A 26,319-nucleotide genomic window follows, 5' to 3' on the forward strand; every position below is an offset into this window, starting at 1 on the left:
ACCCTGCAGCAAGAGTTTCTGGAAGACTCAGATTCCGATGACTCCTCTTCTGAAGATACTCCGGTCGATAATGTAGACCAGCCAGCCACTGTTGAAGACCTAACTGTTGATCTTCCCAGTGAAACCGTGGTTCCAGCCGAAGTGACTCTCCCCATTGTGAATGAGCTCCCTCCAGAAGCCGGTCTTCAAGTTGGTGGTGATGCAGGTTTTGATGCTGATATTGAAGAACTCTTTTCCTGATTTTGTATTTTTTCTTTTTTTTTGTAACCGAACTATGCCCCTTTGTAATGACTTTTCTTTGAATGAAAAAATTTTGCTTCAACTCTTGTTCCGGTTCTGATGGGTATGCCTGTACTTTGTAATGCTTCAGTTACTCCAACTGTTATTTCGGTTTTAGATGGTTAAACTATACTTGCCAGCCAACCACTCCTTAGCCGATATGATTACTTCGGCTGAGGAGTACAAAGTGTTGGTTTATTCCAGCCAACCACTCTTCAGCCATGCACTTACTTCGGCTGAAGAGTAACAAGAGTTGGTTTATTCCAGCCAACCACTCTTCAGCCTTACCCTTACTTCGGCTGAAGAGTAATAAGAGTTGGTTTATTCCAGCCAACCACTCTTCAGCCCTACCCTTACTTCGGCTGAAGAGTAACAAGTTTTGGTTTATTCCAGCCAATCACTCTTCAGCCTTACCCTTACTTCGGCTGAAGAGTAATAAGAGTTGGTTTATTCCAGCCAACCACTCTTCAGCCTTACCCTTACCTCGGCTGAAGAGTAATAAGAGTTGGTTTATTCCAGCCAACCACTCTTCAGCCATGCACTTACTTCGGCTGAAGAGTAACAAGAGTTGGTTTATTCCAGCCAACCATTCTTCAGCCATGTACTTATTTCGGCTGAAGAGTAACAAGAGTTGATTTATTCCAGCCAACCATCGAAGTTAGTTTTTCCAGCTAACTTCTAGTATTTGGTTATTCCGACCAAATGTCCTGCAGCCTGGATCCTTATCCTGGGCTTAGGAAGGGTGTTGGTTTAATTCAGCCAACCTCTAAGTTAGTTTTTCCCGCTAACTTAGAATAGAATGCTCGCAATATACTTAATCTTTACTAAAGCTAACAAAAAATAACTTGTGGTAAAAAAGAATTGCTTGTTTTATTGAAGGAAAAAGAAACTACATATGTTTGAGGAAGAAAAGCTAAAAGTAAAATAACTTGAGATTGGCCGTATTCCATGGCCGAGGGATTGCCTTGCCATCCTTGTCTTCTAGGTGGTATGCCCCTTTGCCTGCTAACCCAACCACCTTATAAGGACCTTCCCAATTTGGGCCTAACTTGCCGTCTCCTGGGATCATGGTGTTTCCCATTACTTTGCGTAGTACCCAATCCCCAATCTTGAATTGTCTTGGATGTACCTTTTTGCTGTATTTTCTGATTAACTCTCGTTGGTATGAGGCGATGTGGACTAGTGCTCTTTCTCTTCTTTCTTCTGCAAGGTCGAGTTCTAAGGCTATGGCTTCTCCATTTAGGTCTGGATCAAAATTTTCGCTTCGAATTGTGGGGAGGCCGACTTCTAGTGGGATCACTGCTTCCATTCCATAGGCCAAGGAGAATGGTGTTTCTCCAGTTGATCGCCGAGGCGTGGTGCGGTAAGCCCATAAGACGTGAGGAAGTTCATCTGCCCACTTGCGTTTTGCTTTCTCTAGCCTTTTCTTCAGGCCATCCAAGACGACTTTATTTGATGCTTCAGCTTGCCCATTTGCTTGAGGATATGCCGGTGTAGAATTGTAGAACTCTATCTTGTATTCTTCACAAAAGCTTCTAAAGATACTGCCGTCAAACTGAGTTCCATTGTCTGAGATTAGAGCTTTTGGTATACCAAACCGAGTGATGATATTCTGCCAAACAAACTTTTTCACGTCTTTTTCTTTGATTGACGCCAATGCTTCTGCTTCCACCCACTTTGTGAAGTAGTCTGTTGCTGCGAGAAAGAATTTTCTATCCCCGGGCGCTGTTGGAAGTGGTCCTACTATGTCCAAGCCCCACATTGCGAAAGGCCATGGGCTAGTTAATGGTAGGAGTTCCCTTGCTGGTTGATGTATTTGGTGCGCGAATTTTTGGCATTTTTCACACTTTTTTACATATTTTTCTGAGTCTGCTTGCATATATGGCCACCAATATCCTTGCGAAATAGCCCTGTAAGCGAGCGACCTTCCCCCTTGATGACTTCCACACACCCCTTCGTGTATTTCGAACAAGAATGCTTCTACTTTGCTGGGATAAACGCACTTGAGGTAAGGCCCAGAGAATGACTTCTTGTATAATGCCAAAGATGGAGATAGCCAAAATCGCTGCGACTTTGCCCTTATTTTGTTGGCTTCTTTTTTCTCTTCTGGTAGGATGCCGTCTTTCAGGAACAGGATGATGGGATCCATCCAAGAAGGGCCTAACTCTGCACAACATACTTCTTCTGCTTCTAGGTCTTCTATGCTTGGTCTTGGTAAGAAGTCGATGAGTAATGGATGAGGGATTGATGTGTCTGCCATTGAGGCCAGGCCTGCTAGTTCGTCCGCTCGGCAGTTTTCCTCCCTGCCAATTTGTTCTATCCTTACCACATCAAACTTCTTGATCTCTGTTCTGACTAACTCTTGGTACTTGGCCATTCTGTCGTCCTTTGCTTCGTATTCGCCAGAAATTTGGTTTACCACCAGCAGAGAGTCACTGTATACCATTAGTTCGGTTGCTTTCATGAAGTGTGCTGACTAGAGTCCTGCGAGAAGCGCCTCATACTCCGCTTCGTTGTTGGATGCTGGGAAGCCAAGGTTGATTGCTTGCTCTATAACCAGGCCGTCTGGAGAGATGAGGACTATGCCAAACCCTGCACAATGTCGGTTGGATGCTCCATCCACAAAGAGCTTCCACATCTCTCCAACGAATAGTTTCCAGCAAGTGGAAGGATCAGATGATGTCGTGAGGTCAAGAATGGTGTTTTCTTCAAGGTCCATGTTGGCTGTCTGCCCTTCATCTTCTATTTGAACTGTTGGTGAGCCTTTGTTTGCCTCTTCCTTGTTGTCCTTAGTATGGTCTGCCTTGGTACTTGATTGACTACCTTCCACTAGGGGTTGCGCTATTCCGGCATCAACTTCTGTCCCTAGTTCGGTTGTGTCAGTTAGGTCGACTGGGCAGATATGATGACTTCCAGGAGTAAACTCTGCGACGAAGTCTGCCAAAGATTGGGCTTTTATTGCGGTCTTGGGTTGGAACTTAATGTCGAATTGTCCCAACTCTACTGCCCACTTCAAAATTCCCCCACTAAAGTTCGCCCTTTCAAACAGAGCTTTTAATGGAAAGGCTGTGAGGACAACTATGGTGTGGGCGTGAAAGTAGTGCGCCAACTTTCTGGATGCCATCATTAGTGCTAATGCCAGTTTCTCCAGGGGCAAGTACCTTGTTTCGGCTCCCAATAATGTCTTGCTGACGTAAAAGATGGGCAAGTGTTGTATTCCTTCTGCACGAACCAACACTGCGCTGACTGCGTGCTGAGAGACTGCTAGGTACAAAAAGAGTTCTTCACCGGGTACTGGAGTAACAAGTAGTGGTGGGGAAGACATGTATTCCTTCAAGCTTTCCAGAGCTTGGTCGCATTCTTCATCCCACTCAAACTTGGACTTTAAAGCTTGGAAGAATGGTCGTAGTCTGTCTAATGACCTGCTTATGAACCGGTTGAGTGCAGCCGCCATACCAGTGAGATGCTGCACTTCTTTGACCGAGTTTGGTCTCTCCAACTCCTGGATTGCTTTGATCTGAGAGGGGTCTGCTTCTATACCTCGGTTGGTCACCAGGAAGCCCAAGAATTTGTCAGATCCAACTCCGAATGCGCATTTGGACGCATTGAGGCGCAATTTGTGTTTCTTCAGGATCCGGAACATCTCGTCTAGGTCTTTAAGATGGTCATTCTCATCCTTGCTTTTGACCACCATGTCGTCGATGTAAGCCTCCATTGTTCTGCCTAACAATGGTTCGAACATCTTGGTGACCATCCTTTGGAATGTTGCCCCTGCGTTCTTTAGGCCAAAGGGCATGACCTTGTAGCAATATAACCCCCTTGGTGTTGTGAAGGATGTGACCTCCTAGTCTGGTTCATGCATGGCGATCTGGTGGTAGCCTCTGTATGCATCCAGAAAGCTAAGTCGGTTATGCCCTGCCATTAGGTCCACCAGTTGATCTATCCTTGGTAGAGGAAAGCTATCTTTTGGGCACGCCTTGTTGACTGTTTTGTAGTCGACGCAGACACGCCATTTACCATTCTTTTTTGGCACTACGACTGTGTTGGAGATCCATCTTGGGTAGTGCACTTCCCTTATTGCTCCTGCCTCCAGCAGGTTGCCTACCTCTTCTGCCACTATTTCGGCGTGGTGGAGTGCCGATCTGCGTGTGCATTGAATGACAGGTCTGGCGGATGGGTGGACATTGAGTTGGTGACTGATGAAGTTTGGATCAATGCCTGGCATGTCGTAAGGTGTCCAGGCAAACACTTCGATATTAGAGGTCAAGAATTCCAAGACCTCTAATCTCTCAGTGCTGGACAACGATGAGCCAAGCAAGAAGAACTTATCCGGGTTCTTCTCATCTATTTTTACCTCCACCAAGTCCTCCACCGCTTTCTGATCAGCCTCTTTGCCGACGTCCGCGAATAGTTCATTACTCTCTGGTTCTTCCACCGAATGAACGTATCCTTTGGCAGCTCGGCTTCCATTCGCTGTGGCGAAGCATTGTTTTGACATGATCTGATCGCCATAGACTTCTTCAATTATGCCGGTGTCGTTGGGAAACCGCATTACCTGATGGTATGACGATGCTACCGAACGCATGGCATGCAGCCATGTTCTGCCCAAGATGATGTTGTATGTGGAGGGGACCTTCAATACCCAGAACTCCACTTGTTTTGTTACACTCCCTGCTCTGACTGGAAGGATTATTTTGCCGACAGGCCACTCTGGCATGGAGTTGAATCCAATCAGGGGAGAAACTGCAGGCGCCAAGTCTTTGTCTTGCAGCTTCAGTTGCTTGAATGTGTCGTAGTACATGATCTCACATGAACTACCCTGGTCAATCAAAATCCGCTTAACGTCAAAATCCTTGACTCGAAGAGTGACGACCAGCGCATCATTGTGAGGACAGTATATTCGATCCAAGTCCTTATCCGAAAAGGACATGACATTTGTTGCCTCTGTCTTCCCCTTCTTGGCGGCAGGTTGGGCACTTAACACTTCCCTGAAGTGCTCAGCCTTCTTTATTGATCCCCTGAGCTCGCATACACGCTCAGGTTCAAAGACTCCATGTATTACATTGATGATGCCTTGTGGTGGGGCGTCGATTGGCATTCTGTTGGGATGGTTATTATGATCTTGGGGGGCCGGTTGCGTCTCTCCTTCAATGTATTTGTCCAAGTGGCCTGCTACCACCAATTCTTCCAAGTGCTGTCTTAGTGGCGTGCAATTCTCAGTTCGGTGCCCCTTTTCTTTGTGGAAGGTGCACCGTGATCTGTCATCGTAATTTTTCTGAGCTTCCCCTAGCTTGGCCGGCCACTTGACAAAAGGCTCGTCTTTTATTTCGCTCAGAATCCGATATATTGGTTTTTTGAACACCGTTGTTATGGCAGTGCGGATTCTCAACCATCTTTTGTCTGGGTCTTCTCCGTTATCTCGTCTGCCACGCCCGTTTTTATTCTGTCGATCTACTGTATTGACCTTTGCTGAGGTCTTCTTTTCAGGTACTGTGGTTGTACTAGATTTTGTTTTTGCACGTGCGCCATCCTCTTCTACCCTGATGTGCTGATGCACTCTTTCCATCAGGGCCTCCATGGTGAGGGGTGGCGTCATGGTAATCGAATCCCTTAGTCTGTTCCCTACTGGAAGGCCTCTTTTATATTGCGCAATGGCTAGATTGGTGGGGCAGTCTCCAATCTGGTTGAATGTCTCCCAGTAGCGACTATTGTAAGATCTGAGGGTCTCTTTTTCACCCATGTCGATGGAGAGTAACTGGTCTATCTCCACCGGCGTTTTAGTGTTTGTTCGAAACCTCGTTACGAACGCTTCTGCCAATTGGGCCCAGGAGGCTATGCTGCCCTCTAGGAGCTTTTCGAACCAAGTCAAGCCTAGGTCGCCAAGACTTGACGAGAAGAGTATACACATTAAGGCCTCGTTTCGCCTGTACACAGCCATGACTTGGCGAAAGTGGCTCAGGTGTGAATACGGGTCCGTCTTCCCTTCATATGTATTGAATTTCGACTGAAGGAAGCCTGATGGTAGGGGCGCGTTTTCGATCGCTGGGACAAACGGCGAAGTCTGTAGTCTTGCCAATGCCTTGTCCGTTGGTTCGTAGGCCGGTCGCGGTATTGGCATTCCAACCTCGACACTTCCATGCGTCCGAGGAGCCAACCGTTGTAAGGCCGAAACTCGGTGTGGATCCCTTACCCTGGCATCCTCCTTGCATCGTGCTTTTTCTTCGAGCACGGTTCGTAAGTCGGATGACCTGGGCAGCTCTGTTTGTCTAGATCTGGTTTGGTGTGAATGTGAAGGCCAATACGTGCTTCCTTCAGTGTATGATCTTTCGGATCTCGTCCTCTCAGATCTGGAGTGACGAGTTCTGGAAGATAAAGAATGAGTGTCGCCTGTCCTGAGGCTTCTGCTCCTTCCTTGGGAGGGTGTAGTATTCCTACTATGATTCTCTAAGTGGCGAGGGGGCGTCTTGTGCTTGCGCCCCTCTCCTGTCGCCATATCTTTAGTCTTCATCTGGCGTTTCAAAGCCTCCATGTCCGCCGCCATCTTTCGAATTAGTTCATCTTGCTCCTTCACGCGATCTTCCAGGACTTGAGGATCAACCCTCCTCCTTTGCCTGTCAGGACTTTGAGAGTGACGAGGGCTGCTATTCCGCCTTCCCCTGCCACTCCTCCTGGAGTTATGTTGTTGGGGCTCCAGATCTGCCATAGGAGGGACAGAGGGTAATCCTTCTCGCCTTGCGCCCCCGTCTGGAGTTAGCCCGTCGACGGCGGACTGCGGTAGTTCTTCAATGTGTGCCATTGATTGAGAACAGGAGGAGCTTAGTCAAGAGGTTTTTGTTCTTGTCTGTTTGTTTCCACAGACGGCGCCAATTGTACGGGGAGGAAATAATTCTCCTCGTATAATCCTGTTGACCAAGTTCACGCTCCTCCGTACGACGTCGCTTTGTTACCTGAAAACACAAACGTAAGCTAGCCGGCGGGTGTGTGCCGGAAACCTCTCCGATGCCTAAGTCAGTAAGCTTGACAAGTAGACAAAGTTTTATGCTCTCAGAAAGAATAATGTTCAATTACCTCCTCCAAGGTGATGTTTGTGGGCTTTTATAAGTTTCCCGTGGCACAATCCTAGTAGGACTTGTATTTCTACTTACAGAGTCCTCCTAGGATTCATACTCCTAAGGATAATGCTTATCCTTTTACACCCTCCCCCACTGCTTAAACCAAGTGGGATGGTTTTCTCCATGGCCGAACTACCATTTGACCGAGGTAAAGTAGGCCGAACTAACCTTAGTTCAGCCCTTCCCTTTACTCTTCCTTATATCGGTTTCTCATCTGTTCAACCCATGGTGTGTTTGGACCGAACCAACGACTCTCGACCGGTATAACTCCCAAACTGGTATACCTCTAAGGTCGGTATAACTTCAAGTTGCTCCCAGACCGAAGTACATTTACAATCCTCTAACCGAAGTAACTTTATCATTTGTGAGCCGAAGTAATTTCACCTCCTTGGGCCGGAGTACCTTTGTCTCTCCAAGGCCGGAGTAACCCTGCTCTCCTGGGCCGGAGTATCCATTACGCCCTTTTTACTTAGTCCTTCGCGTTTTGGGCCTCAAAGCCCAACTTGCAGCTCGGCCCAATTTTTCCCAAAAATTACCCTCTCAGCTATATATGTCTATTACTATCTAGTTTATTTAATCAAATCCTTGTAAAATTTAAAAATAAAAAAATAAATCTTATTTAACTTCCAAGTGATTTAATGGACATGGAAATTGTGATGTTATGTGATAGGATGGCCATTAAACAAGAAGAGTTTAGAAGTTTAGTACACACAAAACTCCATAGTGCAACTCATAAACTAATAATAATGAGGCTTTTAGTTATTCAACTCAGTAGGCTATAACTTAAAAATTTTGATGTCTCCAATGTATTTTTTCACCATGAGATCTATATATAGCAGAAACTTGAAATATACCTCATATCAAGCACTACAACACATTGTCTAGATAGAGAAATTGGGTAGACAGAGAGAGAATGAAGAACTTGAAATTGGGAGCATTTCTTCTTATATTGCTTAGACTTGTGACATATTGTGTAGAAGCTGAGGCTCAGGTTTGCAAACCTAGTGGCCACATCAGAGGTACACTTCCTCCTGCACTATGCAAGAAGAATGACTCTGACTGCTGTGCACAAGGCAAATTCTATCCAATATATAGATGTTCACCTACAGTTTCTAATCAAACTAAGGCGGTTCTTACTCTTGACCCCTTCCAAGGGGATGTAGATGGTGATGGTCTATGTGCATGTGACAATGAGAACCACTCTGGTGACACACCAATTGTGGCACTATCAACTGGATGGTATAACGGAGGGAGAAGGTGCCTCAACTACATCACTATAAATGCTAATGGACGGAGTGTGAAGGCTAAGGTGGTTGATGAGTGCAACTCCTCCATGGGTTGCGATGCAGACCATGATTATGAGCCCCCATGTGCTAACAATATAGTCAGTGCCTCAAAAGCTGTGTGGAAAGCCTTGGGCGTGTCTCATGATAATTGGGACGAGTTGAATATTACTTGGTCTGATGCTTAAGTCTTTCATGCTACTTCAAGTCAATTAAAAGTTCTCCATCACTTGATCATGTTGTTATGAGTGTTATGTTCTCAATTAATGATTTTACGAGAATCAAAAACTATATTGACTTTATATGTGATATATATGCTAAAATACCTTGTCTTCAACTCTTTGATCTTGCTTCCATGTTCTCAATTCATGGTTGTATGAATTCTGAAAGCAAATAAGTTTTATACCTGCAATATCCACTTAGATTATCTATTCGGTGAAAAAATTATTCAATGTCTTGTGAAAATTTATCAAAAATGGGTCTCACACCTCAAAGGTGTGGGTAGAATTGAACCAAATGTTTATTTTATTATCATTTTGTTAGCTATTTAGACGGTTTATTTGAAATTAAACCAAATTAACTCAAATTAAAAAATTTAAGAATGAAATTACCAAAATTGAAACTTAAATTATCGAAGTGACACGAAACACTTTCTTTTTTTTTTTTTTTGATCGGCAAAATAAGGATTTATTGATGATTAAGCAAGATACAATCCACAATACATCAACAAATCAGGGGAGTGCACTATGCACTTGACCCATGATTGGCGAGAAGCCAATCAAACACCCAAACTCCAACAAATTAGCAAGATACAAGATACAATCCACAGACTACAATACAGCAGCAACCACCAATGCTTGGCCCCTAAACAGCAGCCAAGCCAGGCCACTTAACAGACTGAAAATGCACCTAGCATCTGGCAAAGTGTGCTACCATCCCAAGTTCATATTTGCCATAGATAACAATTCCCAACAAAGTCCAAATTAGCCACATTTTCAAAATTTGATACTAGTTGTTTGTAAAGTACTAAATTAGTATATTTTTTGATTTTTTACGAAATATAGATTGAATTTGTAGTAATGTGATACAGATATAATGTGACTTAAATAAAAAAATTATGAACTAAATACGATAATGCGCTAAAATAACATGTGCTATAGCACATGCTAAACAACCATTAAATGTCTTTTTTGAACCTTTTGGAATGGCCTTTCGTGACAACTCACATGACGGTTAAAGTTGGTTTCCTCATTTTTTTTGCAATAAAATTTTTAAATTTAAAGACAAGAATTTTGATTCCTAAAACTCTTACACTCTACCTGATTCACTAAAATACAATGGCATAAAATGATTATTAAAGTGTTTGGTAATATTTACGTTTTTTGTTTATGTTTACAAAAATTTTATAAACTTTGTTTATGTTTACAAAAATTTTATAAACTGATTTTTGTTTATTTTAAAAAAATATAAATTACAAACGTATTTGGTTTAAACAAAATGTTTGAAAAATTTTAAAAACATAAATTAAAGAATATGTTTATTCATGCCTAAAATATTTATATTTATTTTTTATTATTTATGACAATGGGATCATACACATTATAATTGGAAAAAAAATAGTTAAAAAAAATTAATTGGAAAAAAAATTAATTGAAAAAAAATTATTTAAAAAAATAACTGAAAAAAAATATTTAAAAACATAAATTACAAACGTATTTGGTTTAAACAAAATATTTAAAAAAATTTAAAAACATAAATTAAAGAATATGTTTATCCATGCCTAAAATATTTATATTTATTTTTTATTATTTATGACAATGGAATCATACACATTATAATTGGAAAAAAAAATAATTAAAAAAAATTATTTGAAAAAAAATTATTTGAAAAAAAAATTAATTGAAAAAAAATTATTTAAAAAAAATAACTGAAAAAAATATTTAAAAAAAATTAATTAAAAAAAATTATTAGTCAAATTTTTAAATTTCTATTTAAAAATCAACATAAACTAATTTTTTGAGTATATGCTTTTTTTTCAAATTTACAAATTGAGACAACTATTTATAAATCAAAAAAATTATCAAACAAGTTTTTATGATAATTTTTTAAATTTTCGTAAATAAAAGTTGAAAATTAAAAACAAAATAGTTACCAAACACACCCTAAGTAATGATCATTTCCTTACACACATGAATGAGGATTTCATTTACAAAATATTTTTCATTTTTCTGTTATTTTTAGTTAACCAAATAAAACACCATTTCTAACTCTTACTACAAACGTTCCAGATTTGCAGCCAACTAAAATAAAAGAAACGAGATTGTAGCTTTGGCAATATATGTCTATTATTATTTAGTTTATTTAGTCAAATATCATTGTAAAAAAAAAAACTAAAAACAAAAACCACCTTTATTAATTGTCAAGTGTTTTAACGGTTATGAAAATTGTGATGTGATGTGATAGGATAACATTAAACAAGAAGTCTAGAAGATTTAGTACACATAAAATCTATAATACAATTCATAAACTCATAAGCTAATAATAGTGCTTTTAGTTATTATTTAACTCAATAGTCTATGGCCGCTATCGTGACTTGTAAAAATAAAAACTTAAAAAATTTGAAGTCTTCAATGTATTTTTTCCACCATGAGATCTATATATAGTTAAAACTTGAGATATGCTTCATATCAAGCACTATAATGGGGTGTTTGTTTCAGCTTTTCAGAGTCAACTTATGACTTTTAGCTTTGAAAAAGTTATTTTGGACTGTTTGGTTAAACTTATTTCAAACAGCTTTTGATTCTAACAGCTTATTTTAACTCAAAAAAGCTGATTCTGAGAAGCTGCTCACCCCTTACTTCTGATTATCAGCTTCTGCTGTGGACATTTTAATTTATAGTTATACTCTTAATTTTTTTTATTTTTTATTTTTTTAAAAATAGAAAAAGACTCAAATGGACTATAGATTATTATTATTATTATTTATGAGAAATGTAGACAAACAAAAAATAAAAATTAATTGAAAAAATTATTTCACAGTTTATTTAACAAACACTACTCAGCAACTTAAATGTATAATCCAACAGGTACACCAAACAGATTAACAACTTCTGATTAAAGTCATAATCTATAATCTGTTAAGTTATAATCTATAAACTGTTTAAACAGCTATACCAAACGGGGCCAATACATTGTCTAGATAAAGAGATTGGCTAGAGAGAGAAAATGAAAACGTTAAAATTAGGAGCATTTTTTTTTATATTGATCACACTTCTAGAAGCTGAGGCTTTGGTTTGCAAACCTAGTAGCAATATCAGAGGAAGACTCCCTCCTGCACTATGCAAGAAGAATGACTCTGACTGCTATGCACAAGGCAAATTCTATCCAATGGCCCTGTTTGGTAGAGTTGTGGGAAAGTATTCATAACTTATGTCTTAACAGCTTATAACTTATAACTATGAACATAAGTTGATTTCTGACTTATAAATTAAGCATCTCCTGTCCCACCCAAAGAATAAACTGATTTCTGACTTACAAAAAGTAATAAACTGTATTGTTAAGCTAAACCAAACACATCAAAATAACTTAAATTAAGCTGAAAGTTGAAATAAGCAGCTTTTAAGCTGCACCAAACAGGCATATGTTCACCGACAAGTTCTAATCAAACTAAGGCAGTTCTTACTCTTAAGAGCTTCCAAGGGACTATAGATGGTGATGGCCCATGTGAATGAATAAATTTTCACAGATTGAATTTTCAAATTTCCAACAATGACGACCAAAAGGCTCCACACTGAGCCCCACTGTTGTAGGACTCGTTGGACTCGTTGGACCTCAGCCATTTAACTAGACTGAACCCACGGCTGCAAATTAACAAAACCGTTCGTTAATAGATTCAAATTAAACTTAGTAAGAACTCATTCGAGTTCGATTTGTTAAATTTTTTTTACGTTCAAATTCAAGCTCATTAAATTTTTAATAAACAAACCCAAACATAAATTTCAGCCAGTAAACTCGGCTCATTTAACATTTATTATTTATATATTAAATAATGTAAAAAGATGTATAAAAAATAAAATAAATATGTTACTTATATACTTATATAGTTTACTATGGATAGTATATTTATATAATAGTGGTGGTAGATATTATTTTTCTGATAAAATAGACTTCTTTTAAATATGTTAATATATATAATTGTATAATCAAAGTTTTGATTTTAAATATGCAAGTATAATTTATAAATTTTTTGTCTCGTTGAGACCCATGAACAAGCTCGAACTCGAGTCAAGCTAAGCTAAATCAACTCGGCTCGAACTCAATTCGTTAAATTTTTATTGATTTCAAGCTCGAACTCGAACTCGTTAAAATCCTAATAAACAAGTCCAAACATACTAAAATTCGGCTCGATTTGATTCTATTCAGCTCGATTCAATTGCAACCCTAACTGAACTTGAGAAAACAGAGTCCCTTTCATTATACTCCAATTATCTGGATTTATACAAATAATCATTAACATGGTGTTAGGAAATCCGCAATTCCTTATCAGATTTGCGAGACATAAAATAAGAAATAAGAAAACAAATCAAATCAATCACACACAATAATACAAAAATTTACGTTGTCCACCCCATAATAGGATTACATCCACAGCCACTATAATTTAAACTATGATCAAAAAATGATTATAACTCTGTTCTTCACTTCCACAATACAAGAGACACCCCTAAATAAAATTATGACACCAGTGATGCAACAGAAAATTAACTAAGACATTTGAAAAAAGCAGGACAAGACTTGTTGAGAGTTAGTTATAAAACCGAACACATGGAATTATCAGGGATTCACAACACCCAACACATGGAATTTCAAGACTTGTTGAGACTAGTTAAAAAACTAGCTTATTAGCTCAAAACGAACCTAACTTTTTTCTGGCATTATAGAGATAATCGAGCTTTTTGACACCAAAAAAAAAAAAAAAAACATTTCGTCAAACGAGTAAAGGCTTAGGGTTGAAGATAAGAGAATGTAACCACAGGACTTCTTATGCAAGAAGTTGAAAGTTCGAATCTCATAAAGGTCAAACATTCTAAACCTTAGGACCACTAGAGATTTGTCCAGTCATTAACATCAGGGCTCCGGGATTAGTTGAGGTGCGCATAAACTGACCCGAACACCCGGTTATCAAAAAAAAAGATAAAAAATAGTTTTAATCTCTAAAGTATGCATTGTTTTTTATTTTAGTCCCTTAAGTTTCAATTGTCATTTTGGCCCTCAAAGTTGTCAATTTGAGTTAATTTACTCCGAAATCTAATGTCAGTTTACATTGGTAACAGGAAGATGGTTAAAAGACAGTTTTGTTCATTAAAGTATGTGTTTCTTGTCATTTTAGTTCCTCCAGTTTTAAATTGTCATTTTGATCTTCAAAGTTGACAATTTAAGTCAATTTATAAATTGTCATTTTGATCCTCAAAGTTGACAATTTAAGTCAATTTAGTCCTAGCTCAAATCGACACTTTTGTTGACCAAAGTGACAATTTAAAACTTAAGGGACTAAAATGATAAGAAATACATACTTTATGAACCAAAATTATCATTTTATTTAAGAATAAAACATTTTTTCAGCTATCAATGTTAACGGACATTAGAAGTAGGACTAAATTGACTAAAATTGACAAATTGAATGATCAAAATGACAAAATTGAAGCTTGAGAGACTAAGACAAAGAATGCATATTTTAGAACCTAAAATTGTCGTTTATCCTACAAAAGAAAAAAAAAATTGAGCCAAAATTGTATTTGTTCTTTAACAAATAACGTAGCTATTACGCCTCAGCCAAACAAAACCTAAATAACAAGGATCGTTTTATACATAAACCAAAGAAACAACTAAAACCGATGCACCCGTCTTCATTTATTTTGCAGCACAAAAATAATTTTCACCCAATTGAGACTGCAGCTTTAACCGTGTATGTCTGTGGTCTACTTTGTTTCATCTCATCCTTGTACAATACTAATAAATAAATAAAAACTTATTCAACCATGCAAGTGATTTAATGCCAACGGCAATAGAGATGTGACCATTAAACAAGAAGTCTAAAAGATTTCACATATTACAGTACAGTCATTATTCTATACCAGATAAATACAATTTTCAATCCCTTCAACGTATGGAACTATATTTTAGTATAACAATAAATTCTATAGTGCACCTAATAAATTAATATTCAGGTTTTTAGTTAACTAGTAAACTAAAGAGGCTAGAACTGCTATCTTGGCCTGTATAGACAGTAAGGTAACTTCAAAATTTTGAACTCTTAATTGTTTTTTTTTAATACAAGATCTTAAATATAGCTGAAACTTGCAATCTTATAATTCATATCAAGCAGTAAAACACATTGTCTAGAGAGAGGGAGAGAATGAAGACCTTGAAACTAGGAGCATCTCTTCTTATATTGCTCACTCTTGTAGTAGCACAATGTCTAGAAACTGAGGGTCAAGTTTGCAAACCTAGTGGCAGCGTTAGGGGGAGAAAGCCACCTTCTGGACAATGCAACACAGAGGATGACTCTGTTTGCTGTGTGCAAGGCAAACTCTACCCAATATTCAGATGTTCGCCAGCAGTTTCTGGTCAAACTAAGGCTGTTCTTACTCTCAACAGCTTCCAAAAGGGTGGAGATGGTGGTAGCCCATCAGAATGTGACAACAAGTACCACCGCGATGACACACCAGTTGTGGCACTGTCAACCGGATGGTACAACAGAGGAAGCAGATGCCACAACTACATCACCATAAGTGCTAATGGGCGAAGCGTAAAGGCTATGGTGGTTGACGAGTGTGACTCCGCCATGGGTTGCGATGGAGGCCATGACTATCAGCCCCCGTGTGGTAACAATATTGTTGATGCCTCAAAAGCCGTGTGGGAAGCCTTGGACGTGCCTCATGAGAACTGGGGCGAGTTGGATATTACTTGGTCCGATGCTTAAGTTTTTCATATAATGTTCAATTAGAAGTTCGTGTATCCTTGATCCTGTTGTTAAATTTCTAAATTCATAATTGTATGAAGCCCTAAAACTATGTACTTCTTAAATGTTATTCAACTTGTTGCTCCTACCTCCTTTGTTTCTCAATTCATGGTTTTATCAATTCCAAAACTAGATAAACTTAAATGGTTTATACCATGCTATATCTACTAGAGTATTTCTTGTTTCTCTGAACCCAGAAATTCCATTACCAACTACTCCAACATAAAAATTCAATCTCTGTCAAATTAGTCAAATTATGACAATAGCCTCCACTTGCTTTGATAGAAATGGTTTAATTATCGTTTGATCTATCAAATAAAAATTAAATTATCATGATTGATCGAAATTCTTGATTGATCTATCAAAATTCTAACTTACGAAGCACGGACACAGACACAGACGGCAATTTCTAAAAAATAGAGACATGGACACAGCAATGGACACGGAAAATTTTTTAATTTTTTTATAAATATTTTTATTTTAATACACATTTATTATTTTGTCTATTTATTATATTTTTTAAATAATGTGTTATTGTTAATTTGTTTTTTTTATTTTTAATTGATATATATCATAAATAAAAATATATATAACAAATAAGGAATAATAAAATATGTTAAAATAAATATAAAAAAAAAATAGATATTTTATTTTATAATTTTTTTTATTATATACGATTTAATTAGATTTCTTTTAAATAATTAGATGATTTATTTTATATATTATATGTTAAAAAGTTAAGAAATAATAATTTACAAAAAATTATTATTATATATGATATTTTAAGAAATAACAATTAGATATTTTATTATTCATGATAAAAATTATAATTTATAAATTTTATTATACATATTAAATATGATCAATTATATTATATATGATCAATTATCTTATATAAAGTAAATTTTATGCAAAGAGAAAGAGAGAGAGAGAGAGAGAGAGAGAGCACAGAGATGAAGACAATCGAAGATGATCGAAACCCTAAGAAGATGATCGAAGCCCTTAGAGATCAAAGAGAGAGAGAGCATAGACGAAGACAATCGAAGATGATCAAAGCCCTCAAAAGATGATCCCATGATATGTCCAGATTTGGACACACGTGTTCCTGCCGTGTCTTCGTCGTGTCCCTTGTAAAAAAATAAATTAAATTAAAGGGACAAGCCATCTGGCATGTCCCGTATGTGTCCCTAGCGTGTCTTCGTATCCGACACCGCCACGACTTCTAGTTTAGCGTGTCCATACTTCATAGATTCTAACAGCATGGGTCGACCATTCTAACAGTATGGGTTAACAAACTGAATCAACCCATGGATGTGAGTCCCTCAATGACAAATGTCAGCATCTTCAACATGGACGCACTCAAATTCAAATTTGTTTCTAAAATTCTAGGAGACATTCTCGTAATTTCAGCCAAACAAGTATTTAACGTGGGGAATTCTAAAATTATGTAGCCCCACCGACCTATAAATACAAGCCCATTTGTGAAAAAAAAAAAGTCTCTACAAGAAAAAACCAAAACTCTGCCAAAAAGTTCTCTCACACTCCTCATACCAAGTCTATACAAAACTCATATCAAGTCTCTACAAAACTTGCCGCCTCCATTGAAGAAGAACACGCTCAACAAGTCTCCATTGTTCTTCAACAAATTTACACTTTTAAAGATTAATCTTCTACACAAAATTTGTAGGGATTTCTCTTTCACTTCCCAGTAATTCAACAAGTTCAAGACTCATCGGTCTGCCATTCAAGATTACGCTACTTAGATCTCGATCAGATTTCTTCAATCTTTTTGCATTTGAAAATTTGCAAAAAACTACTAGTGTTTGATTCAGAGATCAAACTCATGAAATCCAATGGCTCCGAACCCGAAAAAGAGAACAAATTAGAGGTTCACCAATGGTAATATGGTGTAAAACCATTAAGGATTGTACCCATTTCCATTTTTATTTAAACTAACAAGTGCCACACATGATGCGTGTTCATTTAAAATATGTAAAAATAAATAAAAAAATAAGAAAAACTATCAATAGATCCTAATAGTTAGACTTAATTCTCATCACGTCCTATTAAAAATAAATCTTGATAAAATTGTCGCTAAAAGTAATTTTTTTTATGACAAGTTTTTATATATGTTGCTAAAAATTACCAATTAGTGACTTTTTTTGTTATGATTTTTATAAATTGTCACTAAAATTTACAATTAGTGACTTTTTATGACAAATTTTTCTCATAAGACCTATTAGACAATAAGTCTACTTATTAAGACCTGCACATAAGTACCCCATAAAAATAAGCTTTTACTATATATGACATGTTATGCAAGTAGTAAAAGTCTTATTTATTAAACTCAAGGTCTAAGGTTTGAGTCTTACTCTTGTTGACTATTTGATTTTTGTTTTTATTTCAAATAAGAAAATAAAGACACATGACATAAAAGAGAATCCACTAACAATTGGACACCAAATGATTTGTTCATTTTTATTAATAATAGTACAGATTAATAAAATCAAATTTTGAACATGTATTTGTTGCTCTTTGTTGCAAGAGACGAAATTTGTGTTTACAACTGCTTTCTTTTGTGCTCAATTCATGGTTGTATGAATTCCAAAACTAGGTAAGCTAAATAATTTCTACCATGCTATATCTACAGAATATTTCTTGTTGAGATTCGTGGTTAGTATGAAAAATGAGCTCTCATTGGCCCCGTTTGGTAAAGCTGTAAGAAAGTGATTATAACTTATACCCTAACACTTTGTAACTTATAATTGTGAACATAATCTAATTTTTGACTTATAAATTAAGACTCTCCTCCCCCACTCAAAGAATAAGTTGATTTTTGACTTACAAAAAACTATAAGTTGTATTGTTAAACTGAACCAAACACTTCAAAATAACTTAAATTAAGTTAAAAGCTGAAATTAGCTGAAATTAGACCCTACCAAACAAGGTCATAATCTTGCTGAGATGAATATCGACTATGACTTAACACAAATTTCATTTCCAACTACTAGCCCCATGCAGAGACGCATTTGCTCTCTCAAATCACGTAATAGCCTCTTCACTCGCAATGCTAAAACCGCATACATCTAACCCTTCCGAGATCCAAAAGTTGGTAAGAGCCAAGGGCACTAAGAGAGACTATTCTTTATCCTACTATTTACATATTTTTCTAGAGATCGAAGATCAGGTTTGTAAGCCAAGTGGAAACCCCCTCCTGGAAAATGCAATGATGAGAATGATTCTAACTAACATCAAAGGCGGTAACTCTCACTCTTACCAGTTACGAGAACGGTGGAGATGGGTGGCGACCATCAAAAATCAACCACCAGTGCCACCACAAAAAATAGGAAGGCGTGGCGGTTCAGGAGAAAAAGCAAAAAGCAGGAAGTAATTAGCAGCACACTAAAAATATATGAAAAATGGTGTGTCAACAATTTTATGGGATGCATTTAGAGACTCCTTAGAATGACCTCAAAGTGCTAAGCAAACAGACCAAATCGACCACAAAATCTAAATTTTATATACCATTGAATCACCAGAGTAATCTCTCTAAAAACTTTAAAAACTTGCTACATATATCTAGTAAGTTTTTTGAACTTAAGGCATGGCCCACGGATGAATCTGAATCATGGGACTCTTGATTATATTTCACAAAAGACATCTTTAGTAATTGAAGCCTGAAGTCCAAAAAACATATTTTTTGGATTTAAACCAAAATTTGAAATAAAATAAAATAAATAACAAAAACTTTCGACCCTACAAAATAAATTATGAAACATTGAATCCTAAAATTTCTAACAATAAACCAAACCAAGCCAAGCCTTAAGTCTCATCAAATGGGACCAACTGCATGAATCTTTATTTTCCACTCGACTCTATACAATGCCATTTCGTTAGTCAAATTAAGGAGATTCACATATCTATTTGCTACACTAATCCACGTCAATCTAGGTCTACCCCTTCCCCTATCACTATCATCTACTATCACTGTATCGCATCACTTCACTACTGTCTCTGTTGATCTCCGTTGTATGACCAACAATAAAAAATTAAAAATTAAAAATTTTAACAATAAAAAAAAAAAAAAAAAAAAAAAAACTAAAACCCAATGCACAATTCATTTAATTTGCTCCACAAATATAATTTGCAGCCAATTGAGACTGCAGCTTTAGCTGTAAACTACTAATGAAAAAATAAAATAAAATAAATAAAAAACTTATTTAACCATGCAAGTGATTTAATGGCAGTGATGTAACAGAGTGACCATTAAACAATAAGTTTCGAAGATTTAACATATTATTCTCAGCATTTTATATCTCTGTCACAATTCTCAATCCCTTAAACATATGGAACTAGTCTTACACATCAAACTCTAGAGTGCAACTCATGAACTAATAATAGGGTATCTGGTTATTTAGTTAACCAAACAGGCTAGAACTGCTAACTTGGCCTGTATAGACAGTAAGGTAACTTCAAATTTTTGAACTCTTCATTGTTTTTTCCAACATGAGATCTTATATATAGCAGAAACTTGCAATCTGATGATTCATATCAAGCACTAGAACACATTGTCTAGAGAGAGAGAGAGAGAGAATGAAGACATTGAAATTGGGAGCATCTCTTCTTATTTTGTTCTCTCTTCTAGTAGCACAATGTCCAGAAGCTAAGGCTCAGGTCTGCAAAACTAGTGGCAACATTAGGGGGAGAAAACCTCCCCCTGGACAATGCAACAAAGAGAATGGCTCCGACTGCTGTGTGCAAGGCAAACTCTACCCAATATATAGGTGTTCGCCGTCAGTTTCTGGTCAAACTAAGGCGGTTCTTACTCTCAATAGCTTCCAAGATGGTGGAGATGGTGGTGGCCCATCAGAATGTGACAACAAGAACCACCCTGATGACACACCAGTTGTGGCACTATCAACCGGATGGTACAACAGAGGGAGCAGATGCCACAACTATATCACCATAAGTGCTAATGGACGAAGCGTGAAGGCTATGGTGGTTGATGAGTGTGACTCCACCATGGGCTGCAATGGCGACCATGACTATCAACCCCCATGTGCAAACAATATCGTGGATGCCTCAAAAGCTGTGTGGGGGGCCTTGGGTGTCCCTCATGATAACTGGGGCGAGTTGGATATTACTTGATCCGATGCTTAAGTTTTTTCAGCTACTTGTGTTCAATTAAAGTTTGTGGGACCCTTGATCCCGTTGTTAAATTTCTCAATTCATGATTGTATTAAATCAAAAAACTATGATATGATATATTTGCTACAATATCTTGTATTCAACATGTTGATACTACTTGTTTCCTTCTCTCAATTCATTGTTGCTTAAATTCCAAAACTAGATAAACTAATGGCTTGTAGTAAGCTATACTAAGCTCCACACACCGCTTTCTCACTTCTACTAGTTATGAGAAGGGTGGAGATGGGTGGTGAGCCATCCAGATGCAACCACTAGTGCCACTCTACTGACAAAACAATTTTGGCGCTGTCAACAATGTGGTTTAACAGACAGCAAAAATACAACACAACCAAACCATAAGCACACTGGCCAACAGTTGCAGCCATGGCAGTTGAATGTAGTAATTGTTGGTGCCATTTAAGACAAACCATCAAAACATTCAAGATGTAATGTGTAGGACTAACAAATAAAAATTTAACTAATTATGACTAAATCAATAAACAAATAAAAGCGCAGAGCAAGAAAACTAATAAACAAAAATAATAATTCAAATTAAATAAGAAAGAAAAGGATATAGTTTCTGAGCCAGTGAGAAGCACCAAGTCAATGCCCTAACTTAAAGTCATATTCATCTGCCTTTAATTCTAACAGTAGAATGCTACTCCAAAATACAAATCAAAAATTCACAGATGTCAAATTCACGTTACACAATTGGTGATAGACGGGGCAATGGTAGCTCCAAGAATTTTCTTTGATAGGATTATTCTTTCTTTTTTTTAACACCAGGACAATTGCATGAAACCAACCTTCTTGAAATAATTCATAAATATATATATATATATTTAATTTCAATTCAACATAATTTCCCACAATTTTAGAAATCAAAACCATAATTTGCAAAACTATTACTCACATTCAAACAATTTCAACTCTACTTCATCTTAGTATAATCAAGTAATGCATTAATTTTATTTAGAAACAAGTGAATAAGTAATCAATTATGCCCAATAAGTAAAAATAATAATAACATTTTTTTTGTGTGGATAGAATGCCCTTCAAGTTCAAAGTAAAAAAGGTTAAATTGACCCAAAAATCTAAATTTTATATACTTCCAATTTGATAGTGTCAAATACGGCCGCAAGCTTTCAACATGGCAACATCATGGATGAATCGGAATCTTAAGACTAGATAATTTTTCACAAAAGATATTATTTAGTAAATGATGCCTTAAAATATATAAAAAATAATAATAAATAAATAAACAACATTTCATTTCGATTTAAACCAAAATTTGAAATAAAATCAAATAAATAACAAAACAAAAATGGCCCTACCAAAAGAAAAAATTTGAAAGATTGAATCTTAAAATTTCCAACAATAATGACCGGTGGGTCCCACATTGAGCCCCAATGTTGTAGGACTCTTTGGCCCTCTCCCAGTCAACTGGACTAAACCTGAGAAAAAGGATTCCCTTTCATTATATTTTGGCATGGTTTAAGCAAATAGTCATGAACATGGAATCATAAGACTTGTTCAGAATTAATTACAAAATTAGCTTATTTGATTCCATATTTTTTTAAAATAAATTAACTTTTTTAAATCTTTTTAGAGTTGCTAAATTGAGTTTTTTTTATGGAAAATTGGTTTACCAAATGAGCCACGGTTATCGTAACAAATGGGTTGTCTAGCTAAGGTAGCTTTCAAGTCACAGCAAAACGAAACCTAAATAACCAACAAGGATCCTTTCATACATAAATAACAGAAATAACTAAAACCCACACACCCTTCATTTATTTTGCTTCAAAAAAAATAACTTGCAACCAATTGAGACTGCAGCTTTGGTTGTGTATGTCTATGGTCTACTTTGTTTAATCTCATCCTTGTAAAATAAGAGACGTTACAGCAGAGCAGGGGGAAAAAACCAAAAAACAGAAACAAAAGCAAAAACAAAAACTAACCTTATTCAACCATGCAAGTGATGTAATGGCAATGGCAATAGCGATGTGATAGGATGACCATTAAACAAAACATTTAAAAGATTTAACATATTACTGTCAAAATTTTATATTTGAAAAACACTATTCCCGATCCATCAACATATGGACCTATATATCAGTATTACATATCAAACTCTACAGTGCAACCGATAACTAATAATCGAGCTTTTAGTGATTTAGTTAACTAAACAGGCTAGAGCTGCTATCTTGGCCTGTATAGACAGTAGGTAACTTCAAAATTTTGAACTCTTCATTGTTTTTTCCCAACAGGAGATCTTATATATAGCTGAAACTTGCAATCTGATGATTCATATCAAGCACTAAAACACATTGTCTACACAAAGAGAGAGAAAATGAAGACCTTGAAATTGGGAGCATCTCTTCTTATATTGCTCACTCTTCTAGTAGCACAATGTCTAGAAACTGAGGCTCAGGTTTGCAAACCTAGTGGCAACATTAGGGGGAGAAAACCTCCTCCTGGACAATGCAACACAGAGAATGACTCCGACTGTTGTGCACAAGGCAAACTCTACCCAATATACAGATGTTCGCCAATAGTTTCTAGTCAAACTAAGGCGGTCCTTACTCTCAACAGCTTCCAAGAGGGTGGAGATGGTGGTGGCCCATCTGAATGTGACAACAAGTACCACCCTGATGACACACCAGTTGTCGCACTATCAACTGGATGGTACAACAGAGGAAGCAGGTGCCACGATTACATCACCATAAGTGCTAATGGGCGGAGCGTGAAAGCTATGGTGGTTGATGAGTGTGACTCCACCACGGGATGTGATGGAGACCATGACTATCAGCCCCCATGTCCTAATAACATTGTCGATGCCTCAAAAGCAGTGTGGGAAGCCTTAGGCGTGCCTCATGATAATTGGGGCGAGCTGGATATTACTTGGTCTGATGCTTAAGTTTTTTCAACTACAAATGTTTAGTTTAAAGTTTGTGTGTCCCTTCATCCTGTTGTTAGATTTCTAAATTTATGATGGTATGAAATCAAAAAAACTATGTACTTTTAATATAATATATTTGCTAGAATATCTTTTGTTCTCAATTCATGGTTGTGTGAATTCAAAAACTAAGTTATATCCACCAAAATATTTCTTGTTCCTCTAACATAGTCTAAACAATGAGGTCATATTATCTCGTTGAGATGAATATCCATTGAGACTCGTAAAACACAAAAAAAAAAAAAAAAAAAAAAAAATATCATTTCCAATAACTAATCCATTACTAAGCCTAAAACAAATTCGAAGGCATATGTGTTCCATTTAATGGGGTCAAATGACCCCACAAGCTTCAATGTGGCATTGCCCACAGCTAGGGTACCAATCATGCCTTGATTGTCCAAAGAAACTCAACAACATAAAAATGTAATATGTTTAAGGAGAAAGAGTGGAAGTGTAGATGCTATGATTTCAACATGAATTGTAGGGATATCTAGATAACTTTTTTTCACAGAAGGCATATTCTTCAGTAATTGATGCATTAAAAAAATATATTTAAATGTCTTTTGGTTTAAAACCAAAAGTTGTATGTAAAAAAATAAAATAAAAAATAAATAACAATAAAAGTGGACGCCGCAAATTAAATTTGAAGGACTGAATCTAAAATTTGCCAACTGTAATGACCAATGAGTCCCACACTGAGACTGCAGCTTTGGCTGTGTATGTCTAGTTTGTTAAGCTTGTCATTTGTAGAATACTAGCTAACCTTTAAGCAAAAACCTTATTTAACTACCAAGTGACTTAATGGTAATGGCAATAATGTTGTGATAGGATGACCATTAAAAAAGAAGTTTAGAACATTCTCATCTTACTATCATCATTTCATCTCTGACAATCACATTTCTCAACCCACTTATGAACAAAACTATATATAACAAGTCTAATTTTGTTCACCCACTTGCATTACCTTCATTTTTCATTGGTTCTACACTAGGATCCAACCCTACTCAAAGCAGCGGACCTCGGTGACCGAAAAGGAATGTAATGTTCACCCACGTATCAAATGGGTGATCAAATTTGTTTTCCCTATAAACACCATAATGCACTTGATAATCTAGGGAGTTTTTAATTATTGTCTGACTAAACAGGCGATAGCTGCTATCTTGGCCTGTAGAAAAAGTAAGGTAACTTCAAGTTTTGGAAATCTCCATTGTCTTCTTCCACCATCAGATCTTATACATAGCTGAAACTTGCAATCTACTTCATATCAAGCACTACAACACATTGTCTAGAGAGAGGGGGAAAAAAGAGAGTACGAACACCTTCAAATTGGAAGCATCTCTTCTTATATTGTTTGTTTTCCTTATAGCACATTGTCTAGAAATTGAGGCTCAAGTTTGCAAACCTAGTGGCAGCGTTAGGGGGAGAAAACCACCTTCTGGACAATGCAATACAGAGGATGACTCTGTTTGCTGTGTGAAAGGAAAACTCTAACCAATATTCAGTTGTTCGCCACCAGTTTCTAGTCATACTAAGGTCGTTCTTACTCTCAACAGCTTCCAAAAGGGTGGAGATGGTGGTGACCCATCAGAATGTGACAAGAAGTACCACCCTGATGACAAACCGGTTTGTGGCACTATCAACTGGGTGGTACAATAGAGGGAGCAGATGCCACAACTACATCACCATAAGTGCTAATGGGCGGAATGTTAAGGCTATGGTGGTTGATGAGCGTGACTCCACCATGGGATGTGATGGTGACCATGACTATCAACCCCCGTGCCCTAACAATATCGTCGATGCCACAAAAGCCGTGTGGGAAGCCCTAGGTGTGCCTCATGATAATTGGTGCGAGTTGGATATTACTTGGTCTGATGCTTAAGATTTTTTAGCTACTTCTGTTCAATTAAAAGTTTGTGTGTCCCTTGATCCTGTTGTTACATTTCTCACTTCATGAATGGATGAAATCCAAAAGCTATGTACTTTCTATATGATATATCTGCCAGAATATTTTGTACTCAACCTTTTGATCCTACCTTTTTTTGCCCTCGATTCATACTTGAATGAATTCCAAATCTAGGTGAACTTTATTTGATGCTACATTTATTAGAATATTTCTTGTTTCTCTAACATAGTATGAACAATGAGCTCTTATTATCATGCTAGAAGAATTAGAGGTGTGAGAAAGAAATAGAAAGATAAATGGATTTGGTGGGTCCGCAAATAAATGATGAAGAAGTGGGTTTATGGCTGAGGGAGTGGTGACTGAAGGTGAGGAAAAAGGGTGAAGGTGATGGTGGCTGAACTGTGTGGCTGTGGTTTTGGAATGAAAGAAAGAGGAAAGAGAGAAGAGAGGTCAATTGCTGTGGGGAACCCTTTTGGGGGGGGGCGGTGATGGGTCTTCTGCTGGTGTGTGGTTGTCGGTGGTGATGGAGAGGAAGAGAGCAAAAAATTGAAATCTTAAGGTCAAGGTGAACTGCAACA

The 26,319-nt window shown here is 37.1% G+C and overlaps 1 protein-coding gene and 2 pseudogenes across 1 annotated transcript; all 3 read left to right on the top strand.

Moving 5' to 3' along the window:
- The first annotated feature begins 302 nt into the window (after positions 1-302).
- LOC114294941 (putative ripening-related protein 1) lies at positions 303-8,862 on the top strand. The gene is made up of 2 exons (XM_082868009.1): positions 303-327; positions 8,327-8,862. Exons 1-2 carry the CDS (start codon positions 303-305, stop codon positions 8,860-8,862), a joined length of 561 nt encoding a protein of 186 aa, XP_082724135.1.
- A 6,227-nt stretch (positions 8,863-15,089) lies between these two features.
- On the top strand, positions 15,090-20,855 carry LOC114278909 (putative ripening-related protein 4; annotated as a pseudogene).
- A 2,297-nt stretch (positions 20,856-23,152) lies between these two features.
- LOC114294944 (uncharacterized) lies at positions 23,153-25,796 on the top strand (annotated as a pseudogene).
- Positions 25,797-26,319: the final 523 nt, after the last annotated feature.

This window comes from Camellia sinensis, chromosome 5, assembly GCF_055761805.1.
Source record: "Camellia sinensis isolate YWXY chromosome 5, ASM5576180v1, whole genome shotgun sequence".
Classification (NCBI taxonomy): Eukaryota; Viridiplantae; Streptophyta; class Magnoliopsida; order Ericales; family Theaceae; genus Camellia; species Camellia sinensis.